The sequence below is a fragment of the Tarenaya hassleriana genome, unplaced genomic scaffold (genome assembly GCF_000463585.1).
Source record: "Tarenaya hassleriana unplaced genomic scaffold, ASM46358v1 Cleome9, whole genome shotgun sequence".
Taxonomy (NCBI): domain Eukaryota; kingdom Viridiplantae; phylum Streptophyta; class Magnoliopsida; order Brassicales; family Cleomaceae; genus Tarenaya; species Tarenaya hassleriana.
In genome coordinates, this window is record NW_010971389.1 from 2982869 (window position 1) to 2996699 (window position 13831).

Consider the following 13831-nt stretch of genomic DNA (forward strand, 5'->3'; position numbering starts at 1 on the left):
GTGCCAAAAAAAAAAAAAACAGAACGGTACTATCAAATAATAATTCGTATTTTCCTATAAGATTTGTATATATGTTTTCCTGTTCCCAAAATAAATAATTTTAAAAAAATAAAAATCGATCCAATGTTTTCAATTTCTTAAAGCTGGATGTTTTTTTTTGAGACAAAAAAAAGTTACTTTGGCGCTCCCCACCATCTTTATCTCTCTCAAATAGCTTTCAAAGGGAGGGCGCTTGCTCCACCGCCTCGAAGAACTATTTCTCTGTCCCTCTTTGTGAATGCACACACAGACTTCTATATATATATATATGTATACAGCTCAGTGTCATTAGCACTCTCTCCCACATCTTCATATATATATATATATATATACATATATATATATGTTCCTCTTTTGATACTTCGAGCCACATTGTAATATCTTCACGGGGAGAGAGAGAGAGAGAGATGGAAAACGGTGACAAGGTTGTGGAGACAGTAATAGTTGGGAACTACGTGGAGATGGAGACAGAAGGGAAATCTGAGGGCATGAAATCTAAGCTGTCTAAGCTGTTTTGGCACGGCGGCTCCGCCTATGATGCTTGGTTCAGTTGTACTTCTAATCAGGTTAGTTACAGCCTTTGATCCTTTTCTGTTCCTCTCAAATTTTTTTACATGGCTTCGGGGAGAGACAAAAATGAGGCTTTGATGAATCTCCCATGTGGATAAAGTTAGTCTTTACGGCGACCCACTTGGAAAAACTCCCCCTTTTGTGGTAAAACGGCGTTCTAATCGCTGATCGATGGACACCAGATTCTGAATAGACCGGCACTTTCGATCATCCCCCGGATGAAAAGTTTTTGTTTTTACGCCGACCCACTTAGAAAAGTTGTCCATTCGGGTCATCGGCCACAATCAGATCGGAAAAAGGACGGTGTTTTCTCGACGGCACATGAAAGATGGCCGGTTTCAATAAGACCCAGATGAAAAAAATTTCAATTTCACAATCACCGACGTGATATTATCTCTAATCGATTTGAGTTCGAAATCGTTGGCAGGTGGCGCAAGTGTTGTTGACACTGCCGTACTCGTTTTCACAGCTGGGGATGCTCTCGGGGATCCTCTTTCAGCTCTTCTATGGCCTCTTGGGCAGCTGGACTGCTTATCTCATCAGCATTCTCTACGTCGAATACAGAACCCGGAAAGAGAGAGAGAAAGTCGATTTCAGAAACCATGTCATCCAGGTCTTATAGTTTCACCACAACAAAACCAAAAAGTTCCAATCTTTGGCCGCCCTAAGGGTTTGGGATTCACTTCACTTAACCTGACATGGTTTTTTGTTCTGTTTTTGGGGAACAAATCTGAAGTGGTTCGAGGTTCTTGATGGGTTGCTCGGGAAGCACTGGAGGAATGTGGGTTTGGCATTCAACTGCACCTTCCTCATGTTCGGATCTGTCATACAGCTCATAGCCTGTGCAAGGTACAGTTAACAATGGCATCCTCGTTTGATCCATTTTTTGTTTTGGTGAAATGTATATAATTAAGGATCCAGCTTTTATACATATATATATATATATATATATTTGTGAATTTATGCAGCAATATATATTACATAAATGACAATTTGGACAAGAGGACGTGGACATACATATTCGGGGCGTGCTGCGCAACCACGGTGTTCATCCCTTCGTTCCACAACTACAGAATTTGGTCGTTTGTTGGGCTGATAATGACCACTTACACTGCTTGGTACCTCACCATTGCCTCGCTCTTGCATGGCCAGGTTAATACATTAATCCTTCATCCCTTTTTTTTTATAATATTTGAAGAAAATAACACACGGCCACGTCAGATTTCAGCCCAAGTTTTCATAAATCACATGGTTTTATTGGTTAAAAAAATGTTTGTATCAATTATTCTGCTTTATGGCTCTCGTAAGATGAACATGCATGAGATTATAGTTTGTAGGAGTATCATGTTAGGAGAAAGATTTGTCTGGCTCGTGTTGGTCAAAACATGAACACATTTTGTCTTATTCCCTGTCAGTAACTACATTGGATTTTGTCTTAAGCAACATATATATGGTGGTCCCCCGCGTCCTCCCTACTATAAATTTTATTTTTCAGATTTCGATGCTGTTAATTTATAAATAACAAAACTGTTATTTAGTATATAAATTACCCTACCTTTTTTTTATTATTATAAAGAGAACCGATGGAAAGGCCAACATTAATAGAGTTGAATGATAATCCAAGCATCGATCATTAGTATAAATAAATGTAAAACGTTTAAGAGGGATATGGATACAAATGAATATATGACGGTTAATAATGAGGTTCTAATCTCATTTTATTCATGTACATGTACATATACGTATACGTATACATATAATGTGGAGAGTATAAAAACTGTGAAGGTGGAGGGAGTGAAGCATTCGGGTCCAAGCAAGCTGGTGCTGTACTTCACCGGGGCCACAAACATTCTTTATACGTTTGGGGGACATGCTGTCACTGTGTAAGACAAATATCTTCCCCACCTCCATTTTTTTTTTGTCGTAGTCTCTTTCTTCTCTTATGTGCTCCCGATTTGACCCTCGGCTCTTGGAGCTCAACCGATGTGTTTGAAGGGCAGAAACGTAAATTCCAAAACTACCGAAAAGGACGACTCTCGTGTCGTGTCACGAGCCTTGAGCAAAGCTTATTCTGTGACACGATTAGCCAAAAAAAAAAAAGAGAGAAAATATTATAAAGATATTCCCCGAATCGAGCTCGATGGATGAGCGTGGGAGGCAAAGCGTGTCCGAAAGCCAATCAACTTTTGGCTCTTTATCACTCGCCACTATTGATTGTACACAGAGGCGTGATGGTCGTATACGTACGTGTACATGTACATGGCATGCTTGTGGATCATGTGCAGTGTACCTAACTCTCTTCTATTAGAAAGAAACCCTCACATGTGCATGCTTGTGGATCATGTTCAACATTTGAAGAAATAATTCAGGCTAACTTTTAAAGAAAGGTTAATTATAGATTTGCATTGTTGTTGTTCGTGAATCAGGGAGATCATGCATGCGATGTGGAAGCCGCAGAAGTTCAAGGCGATATATCTGATGGCGACAGTGTACGTATTGACGCTGACACTTCCATCGGCGTCGGCTGTGTATTGGGCATTCGGCGATTTACTTCTGAACCACTCCAACGCCTTCTCTCTCCTCCCGAAGAACCCCTTCAGGGACATGGCCGTCATCCTCATGCTCATCCACCAGGCACGCACACATGCATTTTCTCCTCATCTACACACGCACACACATTCATATATATATATATATATATGTATATATATGGTGATTTTGATTCATGTGCTTATAATGACGATGATGGATGCATGAATGGAAAAATGGTTGGGTGCAGTTCATAACGTTTGGATACGCATGCACGCCATTGTACTTCGTGTGGGAGAAGCTGATAGGAATGCACGAGTGCCGGAGCCTATGCAAGAGAGCAGCGGCCAGGCTGCCGGTCGTAATACCCATATGGTTCTTAGCCATCATCTTCCCTTTCTTCGGCCCCATTAACTCCACCGTCGGGTCTCTCCTCGTCAGCTTCACCGTCTACATCATCCCCGCCCTCGCCCACATCTTCACCTTCCGCTCCTCTTCTTCTCGTGAGGTACATACCCTTTTTTCTTCTTTATCAGATAACTTCAATACTTAAAAGATCAAGGGGGCTGGTTCAAGTTGAAATCTTTTTTTGGAATTTGGGTTGGACAGAACGCGGTGGAGCAACCGCCGAGATTGGTGGGAAGGTGGGTGGGGTCGTTCACGATCAATGCCTTTGTGGTGGTGTGGGTGTTGGTGGTGGGGTTCGGGTTCGGGGGCTGGGCCAGCATGATCAATTTCGTTCACCAGATCGACACCTTCGGTCTCTTCACCAAATGCTACCAATGCCCTCCTCCTCTTCCTCCTACTCCGCCCCACTTCAACCACACCCGTTCTCTTTGATCCGCCTCGGCCTGTTATCCACTTGTCGCCTCCACCACAACTTCTAATCTGTCTTCAGGGGTGAGTTGACAGTTCATCCTGTTCTCCCCACCTAGTCGTCTTTGGTTTGTCTATTTGGAATAGAGCTGGAATTGAGAGAAGAAAACAAGAACTGCATCACAAGCGTGTGTTTTGCTAGCTGTATCACATTGTTTTCCCCAAGAAAAAATCTTTGTAGAAAAAAAATCGATTTATTGGAGTTATTTGAAACGGGTTTATCCTTCATCCATCTAAATATGAAGGAGGTTTACAGATGAACTCCCGATACCATGGTTAATAGTTGATGGATAAATTCGAATGATAGCACTTAGAAATTCACTGGCAAACATACGGCAGATGGGATAAGACGGTATCTAAGGTTTGATATTCAGAGATTCTCCTGCAAAGATCCGACTGTTAATCCACAAGATTCATTCCCAAGGATATCCAGTTCTGTATTACTGCCTAAAGATTCACATGGCATAATCAATGACGCATGTTTCTGCGTTATGACTGTTCATCGAATGTAAAATCTGTCTCAAGCACATGATTCAAATCCTGCAAGATTGGAAAACTGAATCCTTTGTATGATCACAAGACATCTGAACAAACATATCCCCTAATGATCATCGGATCCCAGGAAGCATTCCATCAAATCAAAACCAAGCTGAAGAACGGAAACAACCATATCCGGAACCATATAATCCGACTCAAACCTTCAAATCTGAAACAAAATGTTGTGTATGAACACTTGAAACAGAGCAAGAGCTTTCACATACACCCAAGAGAGACTAAAGCTTCGTACTCATCACAAGCACCACAACAACCAAACCCAGATCCTAAAATGAAACCGCAGACGAAAATAAATGGAAAACGAACAGATAACAGAGACCATCAAAAGGATAACCGGATAATATCGATAATACGCGGCGAGAGGACGATCTTTTGGTGCGACAAAATGAAGGATCGATCTACCTTTCTCCACCGCCTACAGGCCCATTTCAACGACCGCCACCGGGGCAATCCCTCGCGAAATGCCCGGACTCGCCGCAGTTGTAACAGCTCCCGCCACCGCCACCGCCACCTCCACCATACCTTCCTCCGCCTCCGTAGCCACCTCCACCATAGCCACCGCCACCGCCACCGTATCCACCGCCACCGTATCCACCGCCTCCTTGGTTGCAGTCCCTCGCCATGTGGCCGGGCTCCCCACATTTGAAGCACGCGCCATCGCCGCCCCCGCCTCCGCCTCGACCTCCTCTGCCACCATATCCACCGCCGTATCCACGACCACCGCCTCGGCCTCCGCCTCCGCCCCTACCTCCGCCACCGCCGTAGCCACCGCCGCCTCCACCGAAAGAACCACGGCTAGTTCCCTGGACGGGAGCACCGTCAGGGCCGGAGACGTCGACCGCCTTGGGGCGGTTGTTGTTGTCGACCTCTACATCGAACTCGACCGCCTCGTCCGCAGCCAGGCTGCGGAATCCCTCAGATCTGATGGAGGACTGGTGGACGAAGAGATCCTCACTGCCGTCTTCGGGGGTGATGAAACCAAAACCCTTCTGGCTGTCAAACCACTTCACAGCCCCCCTTCTACGCTCGCCGCCACCATCACCGCCGCTCATTCTGATAAACTCTCCGGCTTCTCGCTATCTCACGCTGAAACAAAAACCCTAGAAATTTAGCGATCAGATCTCGCACCCTCTCGAGGGGAGGCGAGTGCTGTTTATATGCGCAGGAGAGGTGTGGAAAGGGTATGAGTGCCACGTTTGATGTTTTTTATTTAATTTTATTTTTTATTATAATTAAAATTAATTTTATCCAGGAAAAAAACTACCAAAAACTACAAATGTTAAATTCTATTTTCAATTCAGATTATTGATTAAACCGAGTTGTTTTTTATTCATCCTTATCTGATAAATTTAAACTCTTGTATCTAAAATAGAAAACAATAATTAATTTTAAAAGAATATTTGTGCAAGAATTTGAAGGGGGCGTTGTATTATTTTTTCCTTTTGGGGAAGCGAAAGGGTCCACAGCCGTTGGATCTCGACGGTCGGGGCTGCTTTGCAGAATGGATCTAAGCCGTCGGATTCAGATCTCACCAATAGATTTTCTTTATTCCAAAGTTTCCGAGTAAAATGCGTTCTTGTGGACCGAAATGCAAATATGATAAGATTAACAAAGTTTACCATTTGGGCCATAAAATTTTAAATATGGCAAAATATCCACCGGACAGAGGCTATTTTTTTTTAATCTTTTTCCAATTACTATATGTTATAGTTATCTGCTGCGGTCAACACTAGAGTTGACTCACGTTGGCAGGTATCTTGGACTGGCCCCACGTTTTGGGAATGCAAACTGCGTGTCGTTTTGTTTATCTATATACATATTTTCAGATAGGCCCCTATTACTTTTAATATTTGTAGTCAAAGGTTGTTGGTCAAACTAGTGGGGCAGAATTTAAAGATGGGACATCCCTCTTTTTTTTTTTTTTTTTTTTTTTTTTTTTTAATTCATTTTTGAGTTAAATTGTAAACCTCTTTCTCAATCCATTGTTCCAATATAAAATCTTTAGAACAGGTGACACTACAATTACATTTTATATCACTCGTGAATCCTTTTTCCTTACTTTGTCAAGTATATTTGGCAATATATTAATTTTGTATATTTATTTGCAATATAGTTTCATAAATTTATAAAAAGTATCAAAATTTTACCAACCGTTTTGGTTTTGAGTAAATATAATTTTACATTGCAAGTACATAACATGTCTAAAAATTGGAGTAATCGTTATTAATAATAAGAATGGGAATCGACGCGATAACCATCTTTTTTTTAGAGGTGGGTATGGGTCGGGTACCCTAATTTTTAAAAAATTCTGTCTCATTTTTATCATCACGGATTTTATAAAATATTATCTTAATTTTAGATTTATAAGATCCGGATATTTATAACTCGGGTTTAATAAGATTTTCGGTCTTGTATTCGGATATCGAATCCATAAATCTTATAAAATTCTGAACTATGAAATAATAGAAATAGAGAGTATAAATGGAAGAGCTTCACGATGAAGAGAGATGAGTGAGAGTTTGAAAAAAAGATGAATGGTTGATTTAGTTGCATGGAAAAAAGAAAAAAGAAATATAAAATAGATTTTAGAATGATGAATTTTGTAGATAAAAAGGTTGAGAAGATAACAAAAATTAACTAAAATAAAAATATTTTAGTAAATAATAAAAAAACTTAGATAAATATTATAAATATAAATAATATTTTAGATTTTAACAAATATACTGGATATTTTAGATACCCATGTAAAATAATTGAAACACAAATTCAGATTTGAGATCGAAAACTTAGCATCATTAATATTCGATCTCATCATCGTTAATATTTGGATATTCTTTATTCTGATATTTATTAAGTCGGATATATCTAAACCCCTGAATTACGAGTTAAAACGCCCACTTCTATATCGTTTATGTCTCACGTATATAATATGTTTTGGTTCACCCAGCCAAAAACGGCGTCGGTTCATATTTTGGAATTCGATTTTTTCAGCTAAAAGCCTCTGACTGTATCAGAAGTTTCCGCACGCCTAATTACAAAATCATCCGTTCGATCGCCGTTGTATTAGCCGGCGGCTTGCGAGCGGGGCCTGCAAGGATCATCTCTCCGATGTTACTCCAAAAACGAGAGAGAGAGATGGCAAGAGGAAAGAAGAGACCGAGGTCCGGATCCACCCGAGAAACGAGTAATGACCCACCCGATTTCTCCATGTTAGCGTCTCTTTACCCTTCTTTCACGCCCTACATTTTCTTCTCCGGCGGTCGATACGGGATCGACTGGGCGGACTTCATCGCCACCCGTCAACTCACTCGGATCCTACTTCTCCATGACCATGTTGTCTATTGGTGATTTCAATCAATCCCCGCCTCTCATCTTTCGTGCTTTTGTAGTTTAAGGGTCTTCCGTACCTGAAACCTGTCTTTTAGCGTGGGAGGCAAAGCGTGTCCGAAAGCCAATCAACTTTTGGCTCTTTATCACTCGCCACTATTGATTGTACACAGAGGCGTGATGGTCGTATACGTACGTGTACATGTACATGGCATGCTTGTGGATCATGTGCAGTGTACCTGGAACTTTCTTCTCCCTCGCGATTTCTCCGATTCTGTTTCGAGTTTTCTCTCCCGACTTAGATTTGGGTTCATCTTGCTGCACAATGCGTTATTGAACCTCTATGTTGCTATTTGCTTTCAGTATTAGATGTTTTATGTTCTCTAAACACTTTAATAGTTTGGTGAGAGTTTCATTTCCCCATTTGACTGCTCCTCCTTCTTGCTGTGTCGGTTCCTGTCGTTAGTCTACTGATCTTGTTCCAAAAGCCAACCCCTTTGGCAGAACGGTTACAGGGTTTATGGGAATTCTTTGTTAGTAATAGCTATGTGATGGTTTCAGTGTTCAGCTAAAGATGACTGATTTCTCTTTGCTCCATCATTTCATGGAAGTAGATTTGTTGAAGGCTAGAGTATTGTAGAATTGTGTTTGTATAGGTGGATTCCTGATGGCTTGCTCTACCCAACAGATCGAAGTATACCCATTGGATTGACGATGTTTTGTCATCCGATATGTTCAAAACCCCGGTGAAAATGGAGGTAAAGTAAGGGGCTTTGTTATAGGAACTGGGCCAAACATATCGCATTTACGCTCTCCTCTGCTCATCCCTTCTAGGCTGGGTTTTTGTTCGTTTTCTTCGTGTGCCGCTTCTTAATTGGTTGTCGTTGTGATGGTTGCAGATGTTACTGGCGAAGATCTAGAATGGGCAGAGAAGACTATCAAAGGTAATCCTCATATTGCAGACCTGATCGAGGTCAGAAAGGTCCGGGGGATCTTGACACTGGGAACGGAGAGAGTGAGGTTAACGTTTACAGAACCATATCCAAAGAAAGCTCAAAGTCCAAAACTTTGCCTCTGGTTAGCGTTCACATATGGAGAATCTCCTCAGGTGATATATATATTTACTCATGAATATGAATACACAGAACTTAATCTTACACCAATTGGTTCATACACAAGAAACATTTGAAATCATGCACAAGAAATCCTAACACAGCCACACATATACAATACAAGTCCATGCAAAATTTTCAAGCCTTCCCTTCAGCTCTTGCATATGTGAGCCCGACGCAAGCTTCTACGAAATCTTTGTCGATAAAGTCCGTAGACAAGATCTGAAGCTTATCGGCACACCCTCTTTTGACACATTCGGTTATGAACAGCCTGGCATAGCCATGAATCCGATTAGTCACCGGTTTAACACACAAAACCGGGTTATCTGCCTGAGGCGTGGCTGTATTCTCAACCCGGTAGAAGAATTTGCGTGAAGAAACTGGCGGCTGCTCGCTCAGATGCTTCAGATTGCTTTCGAATTTAGTTGAAGGGAGATCCGTGTCGATCCAGTTATCTTTCAGGTACCCGGCACTCCACAGTGGATCTCCATGTTTAGGTTGAGGTGATTTCCGCGGTTTCCAGATGCAGATCACTCTCTTGGGCAGTAGCTCAGCCACTTTCTTGCTGAACACGCTATCATCCTGAGGAATGAGATGTTCACCCAACTGCTCCACCAGATACTTATCGAACTCTGGAGGGTCGTCCTGTCCAAACTCGGTTCTGATCTCGAGAATCACAACCTCGGACTGTGTCTCGGACAGATAACGCTTGAGGTCGTTGAGGACAACGTCAACACTGTAGGTCTTGAGGATGCCGTGGCAGACACGGCGGTCCTGTTGAACTCGGATGTCCAGGACGCGGGCTCCGGCCACGAGCTGGCCGTAGATGGAGAGGGACTGACACTGTGCGAAGGGACGGGAAACGAAGGGAACGCCGATCTTGTTGGTGGCTGAGTCGTGGGTTCCGGGCCAGACGATGTTGCTGACGAGGAGCTTGTCGGGGCCGATACCCGACATCCAGTTCTTGAGATCGGAGGGCTTGTAATCGCAGCCTGGGAAATCACAGCCGCATGAATTCTGCAGATCGGAGAGTGCCTTCTTCTCTGTGGAAATTGCTTTCCGACGCTCGAGCTGCTTCGAGACGTGAGTCCCCATTCTGTGCCTGCGTCTGTGGTTTTGTTTGATCGATCGTAGATGATGAAGGTCACACAAATAGACAAATAAATATATAAACATATATATATGTATATATATAGAGAGAGAGAGAGAGTCTTGGCAGGAGAAGAGGATGGAAGAGGAGTGGATGAGGTGGATCGAGTTCTGATTGATGAAGCTGGTTGGTCCACGTTCACTCTTGTATGCTTCTCTCCCACTTTCTTGTTCTATTCATTTCTCTATTAACTCTATAGCTGCCATGAAAGATACTTCTTTGCTCCAATATCACGTTTTTTTTTTTCATTTTTGGTTTTTTCTTCTGCGTGGCTTCCACACATATTTACAAATTTTTATTTTTATTTTAAGTTCATTCATATCTTAACTTTTATTTAATAAAATCAACAAATATTAATGGCTCTCGACTTTGGCCTTGCATGTATTTACGTACTAACTACGGTTTAATATTATCGTTTTGAGTTTTTGAAATAGACTAGAGATTTAGAACGTGGCCTAAATTTTGAAACATCACACTCAAAAGAAAAACTAAGGCAGGCTGATTAATTACAAAGAGACGAAGACTAACACGTGAATCCAACCCAATAATTAGTGTTCTAGTGAGAGGTGATAAAGTCGGTCCTATATTTGATTTCACTGTGATAAAAGATGTAATTTCTGTGTCAAAATGGTTCATATACAAACGTTGATTCCGGACCTATGATATATATAGTCAGATCGAAAGCTGTATAGTCGGACCGAAAAAAAAATGTGAATCCAATAACTGTAAACACCTTCGAACAATGAAAGCCTCTTTTTTTTTTTTTTTTATTAGACAATGGGGGAAAAATAATCTTACACGTTGGTTTTCAGCTCTGAAACCCTAAGAAATCCTCTGGAGTTAACTGAAAGTCGCAAGCTCATCAAAAAACGTACAGAATCTCTGTTTCTGCACGGTTTCATGGATACGATTCCAAAAATAGGCAGAAACCTTTACAACATGTAACGCTGATGAAGAAGCATTGTCTTCTTCCATTCGTGCAGCCAACGTCTTCTTGATCTTTAAGGGTTCTACCGTGAGAAACCTGGAAACATTTACGGCAAAACTCACAGAAACATCATGTGTCAGAACATCCCGAGGTTATGATGAAAATTCCTTTCCCGTTAGGGCAACCAGATTATTCAAAGCCGAGTATATCTCCTGTTTATGCGTATGCGACCCATCTGCAACTGTAAAGGCGTGAACTTTATCCTCGATCTCAATCCAACTTAGAGCTTTTCCTTTCGTCGGCTCTCTCTTCTCCACAACCCTTCTCAGTTTCTCCACCGATTCCCATTCTCCACGCATTGCATAAATGCTCGCTAGCAATATGTACGGTGCACTGGATTCAGGGTCTAGTTTGATAAGCTCTTTCGCGGCTTCTGTACCGAGTTCTACGTTTCCACGAATACTGCAGACTCCTAGGATTGCGTTCCAGATACGTTCATCGGGCTGGAAAGGCATCGTCTCAATCTGCTTCATCAATTCACTGAAACGACCAGCACAACCCAAGAGATCTATCAAGCAGGCATAATGTTCTTCGTCCGGAACAATCCCCTGGTGACGAGTCATGGACTCAAACCACCTGAGTCCTTCCTCTATTAGCCCCGAATGACTGCAACATGCGTTCAGAATTACAACCAGAGTCGTCCGGTCGGGATGGACTCTGGCTTTGATCATATCATCAAGTATGTGCATTGCCTCGTGGCCAAGGCCGTGTTGTGCCAACGCAGATATCAACGTATTCCACAAAACACAGTCGTGTTTGTTAGTCGTGAGATTGAAAACCCGCTTACCGGCATCTAAACTCCCAGATTTGGAGTACATATCAATCAAAGAACTAAGAACAATCGTATTGGGTCTTACATTTGTTCGAAGCATGTAGCCATGGATTTGTTTCCCATGTTTGAGAGAAGCTATGCTCGCACAGGCACAGAGACAACTGCTTAAAGTGAACTGCTCCGGTTCCATCCCCAAAGCCATCATCTTTCCAAACAATTCAAGAGCTTTGTACCCTGAACCTTGTCTAACGTGTCCTGCAATCAATGCCGTCCATGAAACAGGATTTTTCTCTGGCATCTCGTGGAATAACGTCTCAGCCGATTCCACATCGCCAAGTTGCGCATACCCCGAAACCAGAGCTGTCCAAACGTAAATATCTTTCACTGGCATGTGGTTGAAACATCTTCGAGCATCGCTCATCTCACCACATTTAGCATAAGCGTCGATAATCGAACATGAAAGAACAACATTTGTCAAAAGACCAGCAATCAGAACCTGGCCGTGAGCCTGCCTAGTGAGCTCCAAGTTCCTCGATTTGACACAAGCCGTTAAAAGCCCAGCAAAGCTGAACTCGTTGCATCTGATTTCCGATCTCCTCAACTCTCTGTAGAACCCTAGAGCTTCACGCAAATCCCCATTATGGGCATACCCAATCACCATGGTATTCCACGAAACGACATCCCTCTCGGGCATGCTATCGAACAGAGCTCTTGCCCGTACCAACATCCCTGATTTTACATACCCCGAGATCATATTGTTCCATGAATACAAGTTTCTAATATGCATTTTATCGAACACCTTACGAGCATCGATGTGTTTGCCACACTTCATGTACATCCCAATCAGATGATTGGACAAAAGGGTGTTGGCTCTCTTGAATCCCGTTATCTTCAAGTGAAGATGGATGCATTTCCCTTCCCTCAGAGACCTCGTGTCCGCGCACCGCCGGAGCAAAGACACTAAGACTTCGACGGGTAAGCGAACGCCTTTTCTCGTCAAGGACTCGAGACGAGAGACTGCGTCAGAGAGCTGAGCGTTGGATGAAGGTCTGCTAAACGATCCAACGACGCGGATTGGCCGTTTCCTCGGGTTTCCGATGGGCATTGGAGGGAGAATCCACCATGTGTGGAGTACCTTCTCTCCGGTTAAGCCTTATTCGGTCGCTTCTACTTTCGCTCGAATTATTCGTCCACGAAGGGGCGGCGCCGGATCTCCGGCGGAAAGATGATTACGGAAGCTCCGCCGTCGGATGGGTTGGTCATCGGATCTGGTTTTGGGCTTTACAGTCTACGGCCCGTAGAAACAAAGACACTTTCATTGACCCATACATATATATCCTTTTCCATTTTGTAAAACCCTAATCCATAAAAATTGAATTTTACATTTTTGTATAGAAATTTGATCACTGGAACTTCAAACATGATTGTTGTGCCGATCTTCCGCGGAGAAAAAAAAAACGAATTTAGTTTCGATCTAAAATTTCGATTGTTATGTATGATTGTGGTGAAGTTAATAAATAAATAATTAGCTAGAGATATCAATTAATATTGGTTTCTTTCGATTTTTTTTTAGTTTTAACTAATTTACTTTGATATTGTTAATTTTAAATATTTTTATAGAATCTTTTTTTTTTATCTCTAAACGTATATCATCATTATATTATTTTTTTGCGATTGTGTTTAGATTATAAAATAATAATTAATATTTATTATTAAAAAAGTTATAAGGCCGATCCACCAAACCCACCACAAGCCCCATAAGGATCATTATATTACTTTACATTTTATTTTGGATCGATTCAATTTTAATAAAATGAAAACGCCCTTTTTTCTTTCAATAGTGGATAACAGTGACGTTATACTCGACGACAGCATCGCCGGTCTTCAGATCAACGGAATGAGTGTTGAGAAGA

General features: G+C 42.0%; 5 protein-coding genes across 5 annotated transcripts in view; 1 reads left to right on the forward strand and 4 right to left on the reverse strand.

Annotated features, from left to right (window-relative positions):
- The first annotated feature begins 275 nt into the window (after nucleotides 1-275).
- On the forward strand, nucleotides 276-4275 carry LOC104804095 (auxin transporter-like protein 2). Its single transcript, XM_010528254.2, has 8 exons — nucleotides 276-605; nucleotides 1037-1222; nucleotides 1346-1458; nucleotides 1578-1761; nucleotides 2395-2492; nucleotides 3036-3243; nucleotides 3389-3646; nucleotides 3748-4275. Exons 1-8 carry the CDS (start codon nucleotides 447-449, stop codon nucleotides 3976-3978), a joined length of 1437 nt encoding a protein of 478 aa, XP_010526556.1. The 5' UTR covers nucleotides 276-446; the 3' UTR covers nucleotides 3979-4275.
- A 355-nt stretch (nucleotides 4276-4630) lies between these two features.
- Nucleotides 4631-5736, reverse strand: LOC104804094 (cold shock protein 2). Its single transcript, XM_010528253.2, has one exon. The coding sequence runs from the start codon at nucleotides 5619-5621 to the stop codon at nucleotides 4998-5000; it is 624 nt and encodes a 207-aa protein (XP_010526555.1). The 5' UTR covers nucleotides 5622-5736; the 3' UTR covers nucleotides 4631-4997.
- Nucleotides 5737-8937: 3201 nt separating this feature from the next.
- On the reverse strand, nucleotides 8938-10400 carry LOC104804093 (PI-PLC X-box domain-containing protein DDB_G0293730-like). Its single transcript, XM_010528252.2, has one exon. It carries the CDS (start codon nucleotides 10182-10184, stop codon nucleotides 9147-9149), a length of 1038 nt encoding a protein of 345 aa, XP_010526554.1. The 5' UTR covers nucleotides 10185-10400; the 3' UTR covers nucleotides 8938-9146.
- A 514-nt stretch (nucleotides 10401-10914) lies between these two features.
- Nucleotides 10915-13150, reverse strand: LOC104804096 (pentatricopeptide repeat-containing protein At2g21090). The gene has a single exon (XM_010528255.1). It carries the CDS (start codon nucleotides 13021-13023, stop codon nucleotides 11239-11241), a length of 1785 nt encoding a protein of 594 aa, XP_010526557.1. The 5' UTR covers nucleotides 13024-13150; the 3' UTR covers nucleotides 10915-11238.
- Nucleotides 13151-13653: 503 nt separating this feature from the next.
- LOC104804097 (dirigent protein 4) overlaps nucleotides 13654-13831 on the reverse strand; it is a 1171-nt gene continuing 993 nt past the window's right edge. Inside the window, exon 2 of the mRNA XM_010528256.2 lies at nucleotides 13654-13829. Coding sequence (XP_010526558.1) covers nucleotides 13753-13829 — 77 coding nt within the window. The 3' untranslated portion in view covers nucleotides 13654-13752. The remainder of the gene's footprint in view (nucleotides 13830-13831) is intronic.